Raw genomic sequence first — 20255 nt, forward strand, 5'->3', positions numbered from 1 at the left:
CTCCGCCTCCCAGGTTCAAGCAATCCTCCCACCTCAGCCTCCCAGGTAGCTGGAACTATAGGCGTGTGCCACCATGCCCAGCTAATTTTTTGTATTTTTTGTAGAGCCAAGGTTTTGCCACGTTGCCCAGGCTAACTTTAAATATATTAATTCATGTCATCCTCATAAAATCCCTATGAGGTACATACCACTATTATCCCCATTCTCCAGATGGAGAAACTGAGGTAAAGAGAGATTAATTAATTTCCCAGAGTTACAGTTAGAAAGTCACAAAGCCAGGATTGGAACCTAGGTAGTCTGGGGTCCGAGTTTATGTTATTGATAACTACAATATGCTACTATGATCAAAAACATGTGTTAGCTGAAAATGGAGGAAATCCATTTTTTCTAAACAATTACAGATATAGGCTCACAATTTTTTTTCTTTTTCTGTTTTCTTTTTTTTTTTTAGGCAGAGTCTCACTCTGTCACCCATGCTGAGTGCAATGGTGTGATCATGCCTCACCGCAAACCCAACCTCCCTCGGCTGAAGCCTCCCAAGTAGCTGGAAATAACTACAGGCATGAGGCAGCATGCCGAGCTAATACTTTATTTTTTTGTACAGACGGGTCTCACTATGTTGGCCGGAATGATCTTGAACTCCTAGACGCCAAGGATCCTCCCGCCTCTGTCTCCCAAAGTGCTGGGATTACAGGCATGAGCCACCATGCCTAGTGACTCATATTTTATTTAATAATTCTGTTGACAAAACAGAAATAATTTTCAATGCACATCCGTTTCCTTAAAAAGAACCATGTTTCCAAAAGAATCATGAAAAATAAAATAAAAATATATAGGCCGGGCGCGGCGGCTCAAGCCTGTAATCCTAGCACTTTGGGAGGCCGAGACGGGTGAATCACGAGGTCAGGAGATCGAGACCATCCTGGCTAACACGGTGAAACCCCGTCTCTACTAAAAAATACAAAAAACTAGCCGGGCGAAGTGGTGGGCGCCTGTAGTCCCAGCTACTCGGGAGGCTGAGGCAGGAGAATGGCTAAACCCGGGAGGCGGAGCTTACAGTGAGCTGAGATCCGGCCACTGCACCCCAGCCTGGGCGACAGAGCGAGACTCCATCTCAAAAAAAAAAAAATAAATAAATAAAAAATAAAAATAAAAATAAAATAAAAATATATTACATTTTGTATTAGGAAATCCTTGGTGATCTACTGAGGACTGTGGCAAAATCACCCAGCACCAGATGTGTAGGCACAGCTCTGCCAGATCTGTGAGCTCTTGCAAGATCTTTCCACTTTAAATTTCGCTTTCAGCTTAGTCTCCAGCTCAGCAAGAAGTAACCTCAGTGCGTGAAATTTACGACATGTTCGCAACCTGAGGCAGCTGCTGACTGTTTTAGCCAACTGTTCTACATAACAAATTACCCCCCAAATTTAGTAGTTTGAAACAACCAAGCAATTTTTATGATCTCACAGTTTCTGTGGGGCAGTTTTTGTGGGTCAGGATGGCCTAGCCAGATCCTCTGGCTCCAGATCTCTTACAAAACAGCAATCAAGGTTTGGTGTGGGGCTGTAGACCAGGTTTCTGGCGCACTATTCAAATCGGGGAGGATCCATTTCTTAGCTCATTCATGCGGCCATCGGGAGACCTCAGGTCCTCCATGGCTGTCAGTCGGAGGCATCACTTTCATGCCACACTGACTTCTCCATAAGGCAGCTCTACAAAATGGCAGCTTCCCTTTCTCAAACCAAGGGCTCCACAAAAGGGAGAGAGGTGTCACAGTCTTCTGTGATCTAATCACTTTTGCCATGTCCTATTTGTTAGAAGCGAGTGACTAGGTTCACCCATACCCAAGGAGAGAAGATAGAGAAGATTACACAGCCATGAACCCGGGGAGCCATGTTAGAGGCTGTCTGCCCTGCCGAGTAATTTTTTTCTTCCCGTTTATTAGCATTTTTGCCATCCTGGTTTGTTTGTTTTTTCTTTGATGCAGGGTCTTGCTCTGTCACCCAGCTGGAGTGCAGGGGCGTGATCATGGCTCACTGCAGCCTTGATCTCCCGGGCTCAAGCAATCCTCCTACCTCAGCCTCCTGAATAGCTGGTTCTGTAGGCATGCACCGCTCTGCCCAGCTAATTTTTTTATCTTTTGTAGAGATGGGATCTCCCTATGTTGCCCAGACTGGTCTCAAACTCCTGGGTCAAGCGATCCTCCTCCCTTGACCTCTGAAAGTTCTGGGATTACAGTTGTGAGCCACCACACCTGGTCTCCATCCTGTTGTAATAAAATGTTGTAATAAAAAGAAACCCCATCTCTACTAAAAATACATACATGGAGGTATGTGTTCAGGTATTTGGACTCCCAGATGAACAATCTGTAACATTTGGAGGTAGGAGGCTCCCTTTGTTTGGAACATGCCTGCCCCCCTCCAGTATACCTTTGCCCTGCCTATGATCTGTGAGTTAGAGTTAATCATGCATGAAGAGAGACTGAAGAGACCCAGTGGGCGTCCAGGTCTAGGAAATGCAGCTGAATAGAGCAGCAGTGCGGTGGGACCACCAGGTCTGCTGTGCTTCCAACACTTGGTTCTGAATAGTCTTGCAGCCCAAGCTCGGTGTGCAGAGGTGGATGAAGGATGGGTGGTTTGGGTAGGGGAGAAGAAATGCAATTGGCACAAAAGCTGCTGAGAGGACATTCTGCGAACCCCCCGTTGGGGGAGCTTGGCAAGTCATTTCACCCCTCTGGGCTCGAGTCTATCCTCTCTAAAATGACACGGTTGAAGAAGATACTCTCCACGCTTTGTGACTAGTAGAATCTGTGAGACCACTAATTAAGAATGAGTATATTATCCAGCCTGGCTGGTGAAACCTTATCTCTACTAAAAATACAAAAATTAGCCAGGCATGGTGGTGCACACCTGTAATCCTAGCTACTCAGGAGGCTAAAGCAGGAGGATTGTTTGAACCTGGGAGGTAGAGGTTGCAGTGAGCCAAGATGGAGCCACTGCACTCCAGCCTGGGCGACAGAGAGAGACTCCATCACACACACACAAAAAAAAAAAAGTATGAGTTTAGGTGTTTGAAAATGAGAGGTAGAAATAAATGCTGATTTACAATGTTACCATAAACAATTTATAAGATTTTTAAATGTTTTTCTAATTTTAATGAAGTTCCATGTTGGTGTGAAGACTCTTGCTTTGTAAATAGTGTGGGGGGTACGTGTGTGTGTGAACAGTACATGTATGTGTGTGTACAGAAGAGTACACACACACACGCACACCACACATGATTACCTTGGAAGCTGCCATGTCAGTGCACCATGATTCTGCCCGTCTGCAGGTGACTGGCTCAGGACGGCGCACTTGTCCCAGCTGAGATGCTCTCAATCCTTACTCTGGAGATTTAGATCTGAAAGTCCCAGGGTTATAAATTTTTAAGTCGGGGCTTTAGGACGCACATTTTCCCTCACTTGGACCAAAGAAAACTGATCCAGAGAGAAAGTGGGGAGGAAACAGAGTAAATAAACTGAGAGAAGCCTCTGAGATGGAGAAAGAACGTAGGCAGCATTTGCATTTCTGGTTCCAGTAACTGGGGGGGCCCTGCTGTTTCCTGTCATTGAGTTTCTGAGATAGAACAGGATCCTTATGATAACTTCTCCCTTTGGGTAAAGCATAATCAATTTGGGTTTCTGTCTTTTGCAACCAAAGGGAAAAAAACCAATAGCTAACTCACAAGTTCATTGTAGGGAAAAAGTTCAATTAAAAAATATATAAAGAGGCCGAGTGTGGTGGCACATGCCAGTAATCCCAGCACTTTGGGAGGCTGAGGGGAGTGGATCACTTGAGGTCAGGAGTTTGAGACCGGCCTGGCCAACATGGTGAAACCCCATCTCTACTAAAAATACAAAAATTAGCTGGGTGTGGTGGCAAGTGCCTGTAGTCCCAGCTACTTGGGAGGCTGCAGCAGGAGAATAGCTTGAACCCAGGAGGCAGAGGTTGCAGTGGACTGAGATTAAGCCACTGCACTCCAGCCTGGATGACAGAGCGAGACTCCAACTCAAAATAAATAAATAAATATATATATACACACACACACACACACATATACACATATATACACACAGTATATATATACACACACACATATATATACATATATATACACACACATATATACATACACACACACACAGAACCCCAAATATATGACCACCTAATGTGTCAATAAAAATAAAATAATATATAAAAAGAAGAAAAAATACCAACGCATCCATCACTTTAAGATAACTTATCTTAACATTTTGGAATGTTTTCCTGCTACTTTTCTGTGCATTTATGTAAATTAAACTAGAATTTTGATTTTTTTTCTTTTTCTTTTTGGAGACAGAGTCTCGCTCTGTGGCCCAGGCTGGAGGGCTGGCGTGCAGTGGCATGATCTCTGCTCACTGCACCCTCCGCCTCTCGAGTTCAAGTGATTCTCCTGCCTCAGCCGCCTGAGAAGCTGGGACTACAGGCACCCACCACCACGTCTGGCTAATTGTTTTTTCTAAAAACTTTTTATTTCTAGAACTACTTCTTTGTGTTTGGGTAAATGGTAAAGGAGAAAGAGTGGCTTTTATCAACGATCAGTTTTCCAAGGAAATTACATTATGCAAAGACTTTATTCTTTATTTCATTTAGTAGAAATCAATGTCATCCCTCCATGTTAGCCATTTTTTCTTTCCTATTAATTACATCACAGATCTTATTCTCAGATCAAATCAAACTGAATTTTTCTTTGCCCTCATACTACATTTACAAAAATCTCATAAACACAAATCGTCATAATCATAAAAATTATATTGTGAAGTATATTAACTGACATAAGAAAATGCCCATAATATTTTCTTTCTTTTACATTTACTAAAAGTCAACATTTACTAAGCAACATTTACTAAGCACTTCCTATGACCAGCATTGTACTATGAACCTTTCATGAGCTACTTTTTAAAATACTCAAGTATTTGTATGTAATATCTAGTCAACAAATGGGTATTTCAAATTCCCCTCTTGATACTTACTGCAAGAGAAACGACATCAACATAAGTTTTGCTGGCCAGGTGCATAGCTAGACTATTCCTATAGTCCTAGCTACTCAGGAGGCCAAGGTGGGAGGGTTGCTTGAGCCCAGGACTTCGAATACAGCCTGGCCAACATCACAAGACCCTATCTCTACAAGTAAATAAATAAACAAATAAATAAAATAGGGGTTCTCAATAGATAAAATATTTATTTATTTTTAATGGTTTAATGTTTAATGATAACCATTGTTTTGCCATAGGGTAACTAGACATGACTGGCAGTTTATATAAATAACCCACAATTAGTCCACTTCAGTACAAACCAAATAATCAGTTTCTCTCTTTCCTTTTTGTGAATTTTGCTGCGTCATATTGACAATTTTTTGTAATACTATGCACTGTCTCATCTTTGTCTTTTTATGCATGCTTCATTGACACATAGAAAATTACATGTCTGCATCCTGAAGGTCTTAACAGTTATTTGGTTCCCAAATCTTTTATTTGTTTATTATTATGATGATTATTTTACTTTAAGTTCTGGGATACATGTACAGAATGTGCAGGTTTGTTACATAGGTATACATGTGCCATGGTGGTTTGCTGCGCCCATCAATCCATCACCTAGGTTTTAAGCCCCGCATGTATTAGGTATTTGTCCTAATGCTCTTCCTCCCATTGCCCCCAACCCCCAACAGGCTCCAGTGTGTGATGTTCCCTGTGTCCATGTGTTCTCACTGTTCAACTCCCACTTATGAGTGAGAACATGCAGTGTTTGGTTTTTCTGTTCCTGTGTTAGTTTGCTGAGAATGATGGTTTCCAGCTTCATTCCAAGTCCCTGCAAAGGAGAGGATCTCATTCTTTTTCATGGCTGCATAGTATTCCATGGTGTATATGTACCACATTTTCTTTATCCAGTCTATCATTGATAGGCATTTGGGTTAGTTCTAAGTCTTTGTTATTATAAATAGTGCTGCAATAAACTAGATAAAAGATTTATAATAAAACTAGTATTATATTAATATAAAAGTTGAGATAAAGTACAAGGTCAAAGCCAAGGTCCGATTACATTGCTTTACCATGAGACCCCCTTTACTTGCCTGAAAACTGATGCTGAACAATGCACTGTAGCTTCTATCCTTGGATTCCTTTCTCAAGCTTTTTCTAATCATTGCTTTTATTATGTGGAAGCAGGCAGGGGCCAAGTGATAAAGGGTCCTATTAGGCTGGGACCTGAGGTGCTGAGGAGTCATATTTATCCTAAGGGCAACTAGAGGTCTTAAAGAATTGTATGTAAGTGGCACGATCTGGTTGGCATTTTAGAAAGATTCTGGCTGCAAAGTGGGGCTCAGATTAGAGAGAAACAGGAAGGAAGTGATCAGAGAAGTTGATAGAGGAGTCCAGGTGACAGCACAGGATGGCAGGGTGCAGGGGGGTGACAGTGGAATGGAGAGAAGTGGAAGGACTCAAAACAGGCAGCAGGGGGACTCGGTGGCCCTTGGGGGTCAATTAAGGATAGGGAGTGAGGGGAAACAAGACATCTAGAACAGTTTCCAGATCTCCAGCATAGACAACTGAGTGAATGGCACACATATTTTATAAGACACAGAGTTCTGAAGGAGAAGCCAGTGTGGAGAGAACAAAATGAGTTTAATTTTGGATGTGTTGAGTTTGCAGTGCTTTTAGACATTTGAGTCTTGTGATAGGGGTTGAAGCAGGAGATGAGATTTGTTGGTCATCTGTGTATAGGCAGGAGGTAAGAATTTGGAGGTCATTTGTGCACACAAAGTAATGAGGGCCACCTCCCCCAGGAAGAGGGTTAAGAGTGAACACAGCCAGACGCGGTGGCTCACGCCTGTAATCCCGGCACTTTGGGAGGCCGAGGCAGGCGGATCGCCTGAGGTTGGGGGGAGTTCAAGACCAACCTGACCAACATGGAGAAACCCTGTCTCTACTAAAAATACAAAATTAGCCAGGCGTGGTGGCGCATGCCTGTAATCCCAGCTACTTGGGAGGCTGAGGCAGGAGAATCACTTGAATCTGGGAGGCAGAGGTTGTGGTGAGCCGAGATGGCACCACTGCACTCCAGCCTGGGCAAAAAGAGCGAAACTCTGTCTCAGAAAAAGAAAAAAAAAAAAAGTGAACAGAGACCGACGGAGGGCAGGAGAAAGACCATTCTCCCAGGGAGGCTGAGAAGGAGCAGCTGGAGGGACGGAAAGGAAACCAGGAAGTACAAGATCATGGAGATCAGGAGAAGAGAGCCATTCAAGAAGGCAGTGGCCCACAGAGCTGGCCACGGAGGGAGCCAAGCCGGGTCTGACAGACGTTGACAGGAGCCTTCCCGTGTCTATCCTCTCCTTCCTGGTTTGCCACACTCAGTTCTAATTGATAGACAAGCTGAGAACTTGTCCTGAACACTGTCCTTTGGGTTTGGTGGCCTGGAGTGGACTGACAAGTGAGTGTGACATGGGGCAGTGAAAACCCAAATGAAAGTGACTCTTCAAGGCACCCCCAGTCCATGGCCTATTAGGGACTGGGCCGCACAGCAGGAGGTGAGGAGCGGGTGATGGAGCATTACGGCCTGAGCTCCGCCTCCTGTCAGATCAGCAGCAGCATTAGATTCTCATAGGAGCAGAAACCCTGTTGTCGACTGCACACGAGGGATCTAGGTTGCATGCTCCTTATGAGAATCTTAACTAACACCTGATGATCTGAGGTGGAACAGTCTGATCCCGAAACCATCCATCCCCAACCCCTGCTCCTCCTTGGTCTGTGGAAATATTGTCTTCTGTGAAATCAGTCCGTGGTGCCTAAAAGGTTGAGGACCACTGCTTTAAGGAGTTTGGCTGGCCAGGCGCGATGGTGCATGCCTGTAGTCCCACCTACTCAGGAGGCTGGGAAGATCCCTTGAGCCCAAGAGTTCAAGTACAGCCTGGGCAACATAGCAAGACCCCATCTCTAAAAATAAACACATAAAAAATATTATTATTCTTATTTTGAGACGGAGTTTTACTCTCATTGCCCAGACTCGAGTGCAGTGACACAATCTTGGCTCACTGTAACCTCCACCTCTAGGTTCAAGCAGTTCTCCTGCCTCAGCCCCCCACATAGCCGAGATTACAGGCATGCACCACTACACCCGCCTAATTTTGTATTTTTAGTAGAGACAGGGTTTCACCATGTTGGCCAGGCTGGTCTCAAACTCCTGACCTCAGGTGATCCACCAGCCTCTGCCTCCCAAAGTGCTGGGATTACAGGCATGAGGCACTGCATCCGGCTAGATTATTCTTAAAATAAATAAATAAATAAATAAATAATAAGTTTGGCCGGCGGGTGAAGACAGGGAATGGGGAGTGTAGCTTGAAGAGGAAGGTAGAATCCAGGCATGCATTTTATTTTGAGATAGGCTAGACCAGGGCACATTGAACGGGCGGGGTCTGTAGAGACCAAAGGACTGGGAGACAGAACATAATAGACAGCAAAAGGTTCCTGAGGGATAACGGAGGAGGGGTTGGGAGGGCGGCGGGCACAGGTACAGGGCCTAGGTGTGGGGAGAAGGAGGCTGAGACTTCCCCTGGAACAGGTAGGACTGCGGGAGAATGGTGGGCCATGGGCGATGGAGCCTGGACTGGTGCGGAGAGAGGAGCCGGAGCCACAGCTTCCTTTGATGGTGCTCGGTTAGATCCATAGGGCTCGGGAGGAGTTTCTTTCCTATCTTCTCTATTTATAAAACTGCCCTTTTATCTATTTTTATTTGTTTTTATTTTGGGAGACAGGGTTTTGCTTTGTCCCCCAGGCTGCAGTGCAGTGGTGTGATCTCTGTGCACTGCAGCCTCCATCTCCTGCACTCAAGCAGTCCTCCCACCTCACAGTTCCCGGAGTAGCTGGGACTACAGGCCTGCACCACCACACCCAGCTAATTTTCTTTCTGTTTTTATAGCAATGGGATCCCGCTATGTTGCCTAGGCTGGTCTCGAACTCCTGGCTTTAGTCAATCCTCCCACCTCAGCTTCTCAAAGTGCTGGAATTACAGGCATGAGCCACCATGCCTGGCCCAAACTGCCCTTTTTATCTCTGGTGATGGCTCTATCCACAAATATTGAAGATGATTTTTTATAATCATATAACAAATCTTGAACCTAATGGTTTAAATTCACCCTCCTGAATTAGCTTCTTCGGCATGTATTCACTGAGTGAAAATTAGACAGCAGGGCTACCACGCCGGGGCAATCACTTCTGTGTCCTACAGTAGGTTCCCAGTTAAAATGAATATTTGGCCAGCAGCCAAAATGGAAAGAGAGGCCTAAAGAAACGTGCAGCTGCGGGACAACTTCCCTCTCCCCAGCCTGTTCTTTCGGAGAGCCACGAATACCTTCAACCACCTGATTTAAGCAGAGGAGTACCCATGTGAGCCGCTGGGGCCTCACCACAGAACTACACCTCTGAACGGAGCAGCCATGGCTGTCGCGCTGGAATTCACGCGTCTAAGCTGCTCTTTGTCTTGACAATTTGGCTCCTTTCTGCTTAAGTCAGTCCAGAATAAGTTCTCCTTGTGCCTAGAACACACTGAGCCCTTATTCCCTGGCATGTGCTATGTTATTACGAAGAAAACCAGCAAGTTTTGAATTTGCTCGCACAGTAGAACTATACATCAAACTGGTTATGCAAAAGGCAGGGAATGGTATGTTATGTTACATTTTTCTTACCACCTACTATAAACAGAGGCTGTTTAATTTCTTAGCTTTTCACTCATTTAAAAAAAAAATTCACGAAACATTTCTTTCTTGAATAGTGTTCTGTAGTGGGAATGATTTGGGGGTGGCGTTGCACACTTGAGAATGTTACTGTGCTTCAAAGGCTCTGCAGGACTTCTTGAACTGAGATGAATGTAGAGGTGATTTGTATATTCAAGGCATTGTGCGGGGTTTTTTTTTTTTAATTTTATAAAAACTCCAACTCCACATTAAGGATTGAATCACATAATCATCTAGTTAGTTTTGCCATTTCCTGTGAAGCAAGGGGCAGTGTGGGTCAAATCTTCAAGAGTTCTGGGAAATCGGCCCCATACCCGGAAGCGCCAAGACGGGATGAAACTGATTCCCTGGTGGAAGTAGGAAGGGCATTTTACACATGGCTCCCAGGCTTTGGGAATCTAAAAATGATGCCCCTTCATAAAGGGGAGGCACAGGCAGCCCACAAGCAGGACTGGGGAGAAATCAGGCAGTTTCTGTTGAGGTAGGACGGAGCTGAAAGCATCAGTGAGGAACGGGCTTGAGATGAGCCTGTCACAATTCCCTGAACATGCCCTTTGAGAAGCCGCAGGGAAAAATGCACTCGAGGCTGGGCTGGGGGTCTCACGCCCGTGATCCCAGCACTTTGGGAGGCCGAGGAGGGGGGTATTGCTTGACCTCAGGAGTTCAAGACCAGCCTGGGCAACATGGTGAAACCCCGTCTCCACCAAAAATACTAAAATGAGCCAGACTTGCTGGTGCGTGCCTGTAGTCCTGGCTACTTGGGAGGCCGAGGTAGGAGGATCGCTGGAGCCTGGGAAGTTGAGGCTGCAGTGAGCCCTGATTTTACCACTGCAATCCAGCCTAGGTGACAGAGCAAGACCCTGTCTCAAAAAATAAAATAAATAAATAAATAAATGTATTAGAACTCCACCTCAATTCAGAGCAATTTCCACGAGACAATGCAGACTGAGAAAAGCAAGATAAAGACATGTGGTATAAACAATACCCCTGCCCCACCTCAAATTCATATGTTTAATTTGAACCACATGAAAATGTCATTTTTGTAGTAAAGAGTGGTCAAATGTTGGCAGTGTCGTATTGGTTCAAAATGGTTAAATGTTGGGAATCTAATATATATACATACATATATATATATATACACACACATATTTTTATTTTATTCTACTTTTTTTGGAAATGGAGTCTCACTCTGTCACTCAGGCTGGAGTGCAGTGACACCATATTGGCTCACTGCAACCTCCGCCTCCCAGGCTCAGGGATTCTCCTGCCTCAGCCTCCTAAGTAGCTGGGACTACAGGAAGGCATGCACACCACACCTGGCTAATTTTTTTTTCTTTTTGAGACAGAGTCTCACTCTGTCGCCCAGGCTGGAGTGCAGTGGTGTGATCTCGGCTCACTGCAAGCTCCGCCTCCCGGGTTCATGCCATTCTCCTGCCTCAGCCTCCAGAGTAACTGGGACTACAGGCGCCCGCCACCACACCTGGCTAATTTTTTTGTATTTTTTAGCAGAGACGGGATTTCACCGTATTAACCAAGATGGTCTTGATCTCCTGACCTCGTGATCCGCCCGCCTAGGCCTCCCGTTATAGGCGTGAGCCACCATGCCCAGCGTGTATTTTTTAGTAGAGGTGGGGTTTTGCCATGTTGGCCAGGTTGGTCTCAAACTGCCAACCTCAAGTGATCCACCTGCCTTGGCCTCCCAAAGTGCTGGGATTATAGGCATGAGCCACTATAATCCCTTTAAAAATAAACAGTTAAGAAACTGTAGCTGCCTCAGAAAAGAAGAGGGAGATTATTACTTAGAATTTGTGGAAACCGAAAATTATCAGCCCCACATTAAAAAATTCCGCCTTGACCAAAAAAATGATAGCCTTTTCACACAATTGCTTTAAAAAGACAAGGCCCTGAACTAGCCGTGATACTTTTTTTTTTTTGAGACGGAATCTCACTCTTCTTTTTTTTTTTTTTTTTTTTTTTTGAGATGGAGTCTGGCTCTGTCGCCCAGGCTGGAGTGCAGTGGCTGGATCTCAGCTCACTGCAAGCTCTGCCTCCTGGGTTCACGCCATTCTCCTGCCTCAGCCTCCCGAGTAGCTGGGACTACAGGCGCCCGCCACAGCACCCGGCTAATTTTTTGTATTTTTAGTAGAGACGGGGTTTCACTGTGTTAGCCAGGATGGTCTCGATCTCCTGACCTTATGTTCTACCTGCCTCAGCCTCCCAAAGTGCTGGGATTACAGGCGTGAGCCACCGCGCCCGGCAAGGAGTCTCACTCTTCTTGCCCAGGCTAGAGTGCAGTGGCACGACCTCGGCTCACTGCAACCTCCACCTCCCGGTTTCCAGCAATTCTCCTGCCTCAGCCTCCTGAGTAGCTGGGATTACAGGTGCCCACCAACACGCCTGGCTAATTTTTTTTTGTATTTTTAGTAGAGACAGGGTTTCACCATGTTGGCCAGGCTGGTCTCAAACTCCTGACCTTGTGATCCACCCGCCTTGGCCTCCCAAAGTGCTGGGATTACAGGCGTGAGCCACTGTGCTGGGCCCACCACGATACTTTAAAAATAAACAGGTAAGGAAAAAACGTTAGATTTGCACATCAGTTGTAAAATCTAGGCTAAATCTGTACTTATTGTAAACAAGTCCCGGTCTAAGTCTGTTTACTACATAGGGGAAAGTGCTTTCTGTAATTCTGAAAAGTTTACAAGATCCAAGGAGGGTTTGACTTGTAACCTAGAGATCAAAAACGGAATGAATAGAGCAGTTTCTTACCTACAGCACTGTGGATATTTTGGACCAGATATTTCTCTGCTGTGGGGGGCTGTCCTGGGTATTGTGGGTTATTTAGTAGCATTCCCAGGCCCTTAGTTCTTAGATGACAGTTGCACCCCGCCCCCCCAACAAGTTGTGACAATCAAAAGTGCTGGAGAGGGAGGGAGGGAGAACAACACCCCTCCTCTCCCCGACCCCAGAGAAGCCACTGGATTTGTTGAAAGTCATTTGTTAAAATGTTTGTTGTAGAAAACAGTTTAAAGTCATAAATTATGTTTGTCATACTGGTTGATTTTACCCGCCAACTTTTAAATAATTAACTTACGACCTATGATTTCACTATTTTGTAACTTAACTAAGTTACCTTCTTAGAGAGCATCAAGACCTATGGTCTTAGCTTTTTCTCTCTAAGAAAGACAAACTTTTGCCTAGGCGTGGTGCCTCACACCTGTAATCCTAGCACTTTGGGAGGCCGAGGCGGGCAGATCAACTGAGGTCAGGAGTTCCAGACCAGCCTGACCAACACGGTGAAACACCCGTCTCTACTAAAAATACAGAAATTAGCCAGGTGTGGTGGCAGGCACCTGTAATCCCAGCTACTCGGGAGGCTGAGGCAAGAGAATCACTTGATGCCAGGAGGCAGAGGTTGCAGTGGGCCAAGACCATGCCATTGCACTCCAGCCTGGGCAACAAGAGTAAAACTCCATCTCAAAAAAAAAAAAAAAAAAAAAAAAAAAAAAATTTTCAGCCGGGCACAGTGGCTCATCCTAGCACTCTGAGGACTGCTTGAGTCCAGGAGTTTGAGATCAGCCTGGAAAATGTAGCAAGACTCCCATCTCTACAAAACATTTTTAAAAATTAGCCAGCCTGGTGATGTGCACCTGTAGTCTCAGATACTCAAGAGGCTGAGGTAGGAGGATTGCTTGAGCCCAGGAGTTTGAGGCCATAGTGAGCTATGGGTTACACCACTGCACTCCAGCCTGGGTGACAGAGTGAGATCCTATCTCAAAAAAATAAAAGGCTGGGCGCGGTGGCTCACACCTGTAATCCCAGCACTTTGAGAGGCCAAGGTGGGCAGTATGTGAGGTCAGGAGTTTAAGACCAGCCTGACCAACATGGTGAAACCCTGTCTCTACTAAAAATACAAAAATCGGCTGGGCTTGGTGGCGCTCACCTGTAATTCCAGTTACTCAGGAGGGTGAGGCAGGAGAATCACTTGAACCCAGGAGGCGGAGGTTGCAGTGAACCGAGATCAGGCCACTGCACTCCAGCCTGGGCGACAGAGCAAGACTCTATCTCAAAAAATAAACAAATAAATAAATAAATCGAACCAGCCTGGGCAACAGAATGAGACCTCGTCTTTACAAAAACTTTTTTAAAATTAGCTGGACATGATAGTAGTCCCAGCTATTCTGGAAGCTTAAGTAGGAGGTTTGCTTGAGCCTGGGAGGTAGAGGCTGCAGTGAGCCATCATCATGCCACTGCACTCCATCCTGGGGGACAGAGCAAGACCCTATATTAAAAACAAACAAACAAACAAATGAGACAAGGCTAGGCGCGGTGGCTCACGCCTGTAATCCCAGCACTTTGGGAGGCTGAGGCAGGCATATCATGAGGTCAGGAGATTGAGACCATCCTGGCTAACATGGTGAGACCCCATCTCTACTAAAAATACAAAAAAAAAAAAAAAAAAAAAAATTAGCCAGGCATGGTGACGGGTGCCTGTAGTTCCAGCTACTCGTGAGGCTAAGGCAGGAGAATGGCAAGAACCCGGGAGGCGGAGCTTGCGGTGAGCAGAGATCGCACCACTGCACTCCAGCCTGGGGGACAGAGGGAGACTCTGTCTCAAAAAAAAAAAAAAGACAAAATTTCAACACATTTAAATATCTAATTTTTAGTGATCTCATGATCAGGCAGCACACCATCTATAGAAAGTAGGGTGCTCTGCTGGGCAGGGCAGAACAGTAGGTTTTATAAGGTAGCTTGAGCAGGAACAAGGGAACAGAATAATACAAAAGTCAGATTGGTTAATGTCAGGTTACTTCAGGCTAGTTTCCTTGTAAAGGGTAAAAAACAGGGGACATCCTTATTACAGCAGCTCAGGTTGACTGGGCCCTGTTAGATTGGTTGCTGTGAATCTCTTGTGTTTATATTAAAAAAAAAAAAAAACAAAAAACAAAGTCTGTTTGGGGATTTTCCTGCTTCCTTGAAGTTTTAGTTTAATTACATGACACTTGGCAGAAGTGACTCCATTTTGGTTAGTGACTCCATTTCTGTTGGGGCCTAGTGCAGGAGCTCAGTCTGAAATAGTGGCCCCCATAATTTTTTTTTTGGTGTGTGTGTGAGACGGAGTCGCCCAGGCTGGAATGCAGTGGCACAAGCTTAGCTCACTGAACCTCCACCTCCCGGATTCAAGCAATTCTCCTGCCTCAGCCTCCTGAGTAGCTAGGATTACAGGTACCCCCCACCATGCCCAGCTAATTTTTCTATTTTTCATGGATACAGGGTTTCACCATGTTGGCCAGGCTGGTCTCGAACTCCTGTCCTCAGTTGATCTGCCCGCCTCAGCCTCCCAAAGTGCTGGGATTACAGGTGTGAGCCACTGCGCCTGGCTGTTTTCTTATTTTGATGTACCACCCCCTTGGATGAGCAGCTAAATATTTGGGCATCACCTCATGTTGCAGAGGCCTGGCCCCTGGGTGGGGGATTGTTACACAGTGTGCTTGGCTAAGCCCAAGCCAGCCAAGTGCCCTGGCTTGGGGGCTTTGTCAGAGATGCTGTCCCCAAACTTGCTGTGGCAGGAAGGCTGTCCATCTCCCAGCCCATGCTATGGACTGCAGTAGGCGGTCCCTTGCCCACATCCCTGGCAGTCCCTGCACACACCAACAGATTCCCAGGAGCAACCCGCCCTCAACTAATGGGAGAGGAGTTGTTGTCAGTACCCCAGCTTCCTCACTCTCCTGTGGGACTATTCCAAACATGCTCCACATGGTCTCTCGGGAGTCCCCGGGGGGCTGGCCCCAGTTGCCCACAGTAATCACTCGTTCATTACTGTATTTGTTATTCTTTGTTTTCCCTTTCTCCGTTCCCCATCATTTCACAGTCGTACCTGGAACACTGCCCAGATAAACCACTTGCACCTAAATCCTTGATCTAGAGCCTTCTTCTGGGGGAATCCAAAATAAGACATATAGACCTCAGGCAAAGAGCTCCTAGGCAGGAGCCATGGTGGACAGAAGGCCACCGGCAGAATTCATATGCCCTCAAGGAGGCCCCCAGATATAACCATGATTGAATATCCAGTAAATCAACTATAATGTAATTATGATAGCATTTCCAGTAAATCTGGTAGGAAGTCACAGATTGACCTAAGTCAACTTGGCCATTCGGCAATGGTGATAGCCTTCTGGTGTCAGCAGTTAGAGGCAGGCAGGGTTACAGCTCCCTGCTTCCATCACCACCACCTCCTCAGCAGTGGTGTTTCACAATGACAGTGGGTGCCTTGGACTTTCGTTAACAGCCCCAAATTTCTGCCTTTTTGCTGTAGGCCCGAGTGGTTGGTGCCAAAATGGGCAAATTTATGAAACCTGGAAAGGTGGTGCTTGTCCTAGCTGGACGCTACTCTGGATGCAAAGCCGTCACTGTGAAGAGCAATGATGATGGCACCTCAGATCGCCCCTACAGCCATGCTCTGGTGGCTGGGATTGACCGCTATCCCCACAAAGTGACAGCTGCCATGGGCAAGAAGAAGATCGTCAAGAGGTCAAAGATCAAGTCTTTTATGAAAGTTTATAACTACAATCACCTAATGCCCACAAGGTACTCTGAGGATATCCCCTTAGACAAAACAGTCGTCAATAAGGATGTCTGCAGAGACCCTGCTGTTAAACGCAAGGCCCGACGAGAGGCCAAGGTCAAGTTTGAAGAGATATGAGACAGGCAAGAACAAGTGGTTCTTTCAGAAGCTGCGGTTTTAGGTGCTTTGTTTTGGTCATTAAAAATTCAAAAGAAAAGAAAGTGTCGTATTTCCTGTTCTTAGACTTTGTGGAGGATTCCCACTCTCTGTCCTCAGGCCCCCACACAATACCTTGCATGAAAATTTTACTCTTAAGTTAGATACAGGCTGGGCGTGGTGGTTCACACCTGTAATCTTAGCACTTTGGAAGGCTGAGGCAGGTGGATCACTTGAGCTCAGCAGTTAGAGACCAGCCTAGGCAATATGGCAAAACCCTGTCTCTACTAAAAATACAAAAATTAGCCGGGCACAGTAGCACGAACCTATAGTCCCAGCTACTAGGGAGGCTGGGGTGGGAGGATCACTGGAGCCTGGGAGGCAGAAGTTGAGTGGGCCATGATTGTGCCACTGCACTCCAGCCTGGGTGAGAGAGTAAGACCCTGTTTCAAAACAAAAACAAAAAGATGCAATGAGACAGCAGGACCAGCTAACCCTGCAGTCCGTCTGGTGATGTGGAGGGTTTTTAGGCCTCGTTCTCTGCTCTGGTGCATTTATACTGCTGGGCCTGATGGATTTGTATATCCTGTAGGTGTAAGAGTGAGGCCTCTTTGATATTTCTAGCTAACCACATGTACCCACTCACTGCACCTTTGAAAGATGATTTTTAACATTCCATGTGCTGCTCAACAAACCTTCTGGGATAGATTTTGAAAACATTTGAAGTGCTTATGTAGCCACCTTTGGAACTTAGGTTCCTGTTTAGGATACTTCAAATGTTAATTGTTCCTGGGGTGGAGATTAAGTTTAAACACACACACACACACACACACACACACACACCCCCCTCTGTTTACATGATGTATGTAAATGACCAAACACATACACAATAATAGCTCCATGCACTGAATATTTACATTATAATAGACACTTATCCTTAACCCTCCAGCTCTCCAGTGAGGTGGGTTCCCGGCATGGTGCCATTTTACTGATGAGGAAACGGGGATGGAGGGATGTTATCCTACAGTTTGTAAGCTGCAAAGCAGGGGTTCAGACTCAGACAGTCTGGCTTCAGAGAGCCAGAACGGGGCACGGAGGCTCATACCTCCAAACCCACCACTCTTGGAGGACAAGGCAGGAGGATCACTCAAGCTCAGAAGTTCAAGACTGGCCTGGGCAACATAGTGAGACTCCATTTCTACAAAATGGAGGTCAAGGCTGTAGTGAGCTGTCGTCACACCAGTGCACACCAGCCTCGGAAACAGAACAAGATCTGTCTCAAAAATGTTTTTTTTTTTTTTTTTTTGGCCAGGCGTGGTGGCTCACGCCTGTAATCCCAGCACTTTGGGAGGCCGAGGCGGGCGGGTCACGAGGTCAGGACATCGAGACCATCCTGGCTAACATGGTGAAGCCCCATCTCTACTAAAAATACAAAAAAAAAAAAAAAAAAAAAAAAATTAGCCGGGCATGGTGGCAGGTGCCTGTAATCCCAGCTACTTGGGAGGTTGAGGCAGGAGAATGGCGTGAACCCGGGAGGCGGAGCTTGCAGTAAGCCAAGATCGCGCCACTGCACTCCAGCCAGGGCGACAGAGGGAGACCCTGTCCAAAAAAAAAGTTTTTAAATTAAAAAATAGATTTGGCCGGGCGCGGTGGCTCAAGCCTGTAATCCCAGCACTTTGGGAGGCCGAGACGGGCGGATCACGAGGTTAGGAGATCGAGACCATCCTGGCTAACACGGTGAAACCCCGTCTCTACTAAAAAATACAAAAAACTAGCCGGGCGTGGTGGCGGCGCCTGTAGTCCCAGCTACTCGGGAGGCTGAGGCAGGAGAATGGCGGGAACCCGGGAGGCGGAGCTTGCAGTGAGCTGAGATCCGGCCACCGCACTCCAGCCTGGGCAGCAGAGCAAGACTCCGTCTCAAAAAAAAAAAAAAAAATAGAAAGATTTGGCCAGGTGTGATGGCCTATGCCTGTAATCCCAGCTCTTTGGGAGGCCAAGGCAGGTGGATCACTTGAGGTCAGAAGTTCAAGACGAGCCTGGTCAACAAGGCAAATCCCCGTCTCTACTAAAAATACACACCAAAACATTAGCCCGGTGAGGTGGCGGGCGCCTGTAATCCCAGCTACTCGAGAGGCTGAGGTGGGAGAATTGCTTGAACCTGGGAGGCGGAGGTTGCAGTGAGCCGAGATTGCGCCACTGCACTCCAGCCTGGGCGACAGAGTGAGACTCCATCTCAAAAAGAAAAAAAAAAAAAAAAAGATATACAATGCTACTATCTACCATCACTCCAGAACATTCCCTTGTGCCCCTTCCCAGTCCACCCCTGCCCCTCCCCTACCAATCTCTACTGTTTCCCCCCAACCCCACCCCACCCCCATCAGCCGGGGAGAGAGGAGAGGTCTTTTCCATCCTCTCCTGGAGGCTACTGCAGCAGCATTCCAAGCAGAGTCCTCAGGGTCCGTCCAAGGATGAAATGCCATCTGTCTGCATTCTTTTCTTTCCCAGGAATGGCATGCACTTGTGCCCCTTCAGTGCTGGGGATGAGTAAGCACGACATTCATTGTGCCTCAGACTTCTGCGAGGACAATTTGAAAAGTCCTCCATTCAGGATTTCATAAAAACATTCAGGTCCAGACAGCCCTTTATGAAACTGGCTAGCAAAACGAAAGTTTTTAAAAAACAAGTCCAAAAAGCTTACTGTGTGTTAACCTACAGATTATATATTGAAGAAAGCTTACTGTGCATATTTTCATATGATGACACACTTCATATCCTTTAATTGCTAAGGGCAGACAGTGTAATAGGGGATTTAAAAAGAAAAGAACCTGGGTCTGAACCACAAAACAAGCTGAGATGCCTGTTTTTAGACATAAAACCACTCAAATTACTTTTCAATATATGATATTTAAAACCCTGATTTTGCACTACCCACAGCTAGCCTGGTTATCAACAAACTCAAGTGTAGGCACTTGGACACGTCCCTGGTTACACTGGAACCCGCGGTACAAACAGGGTCTTGCCTCTCCCACCCTCCTGCTAGTACTTTTCAGGGTGTTGTGTGTGTGTGTGTGTGTGTGTGTGTGTAAGGTGGACCCAATAAGGCCATGCATCTCTATAGATCTTGTATCTACTGCATGCTCAGCCCCAAATTGTCCTGCCCCAGGGACGCCTTTATAAATAATCTACAGCCACAGTGGGACACAAGCCCAGCTCAGAAAACAGGCTTTTTTATTTTTTATTTTTTTATTGTTTTTGAGACAGAGTCTTGCTCTGTTGCCCAGGCTCGAGTGCAGTGGTGTGATCTGGGCTCACTGCAAGCTCTGCCTCCCGGGTTCACGCCATTCTCCTGCCTCAGCCTCCTGAGTAGCTGGGACAACAGGTGTCCACCACCACGCCTGGCTAACTTTTTGTATTTTTAGTAGAGATGGGGTTTCACCGTGTTAGCCAGGATGGTCTCGATGTCCTGACCTCGTGATCCGCCCACCTCGGCCTCCCAAAGTGCTGGATTACAGGTGTGAGCCACTGTGCCTGGCCAGAAAACAGGCTTTAGATAGGACCCCCTCTGCCCCCAACTCCCTTAATGATAGGGGGCATGAAGGCACAGGGGCTAATTCCCGACAGGAACCGACCCCCCACCCTGTTTCACATTGGACGGAGAATGTTCCACTCTTTACTCCCCAAGTCCCTCCATGCCCTCACCTGGACATCAAGGAACAAGTAAAATCAAGAGTGAGAG

General features: G+C 46.3%; 2 protein-coding genes across 12 annotated transcripts in view; both read left to right on the forward strand.

Annotated features, from left to right (window-relative positions):
* Nucleotides 1-20255, forward strand: part of SUB1 (SUB1 regulator of transcription) — a 731929-nt gene that overhangs the window by 325621 nt on the left and 386053 nt on the right. The gene's annotated exons all lie outside the window — the stretch shown is intronic.
* On the forward strand, nucleotides 16081-16563 carry LOC126956707 (60S ribosomal protein L27-like). Its single transcript, XM_050793890.1, has one exon. It carries the CDS (start codon nucleotides 16136-16138, stop codon nucleotides 16499-16501), a length of 366 nt encoding a protein of 121 aa, XP_050649847.1. The 5' UTR covers nucleotides 16081-16135; the 3' UTR covers nucleotides 16502-16563.

The sequence above is a fragment of the Macaca thibetana genome, chromosome 6, assembly GCF_024542745.1.
Source record: "Macaca thibetana thibetana isolate TM-01 chromosome 6, ASM2454274v1, whole genome shotgun sequence".
In the NCBI taxonomy this organism is placed as follows: Eukaryota; Metazoa; Chordata; class Mammalia; order Primates; family Cercopithecidae; genus Macaca; species Macaca thibetana.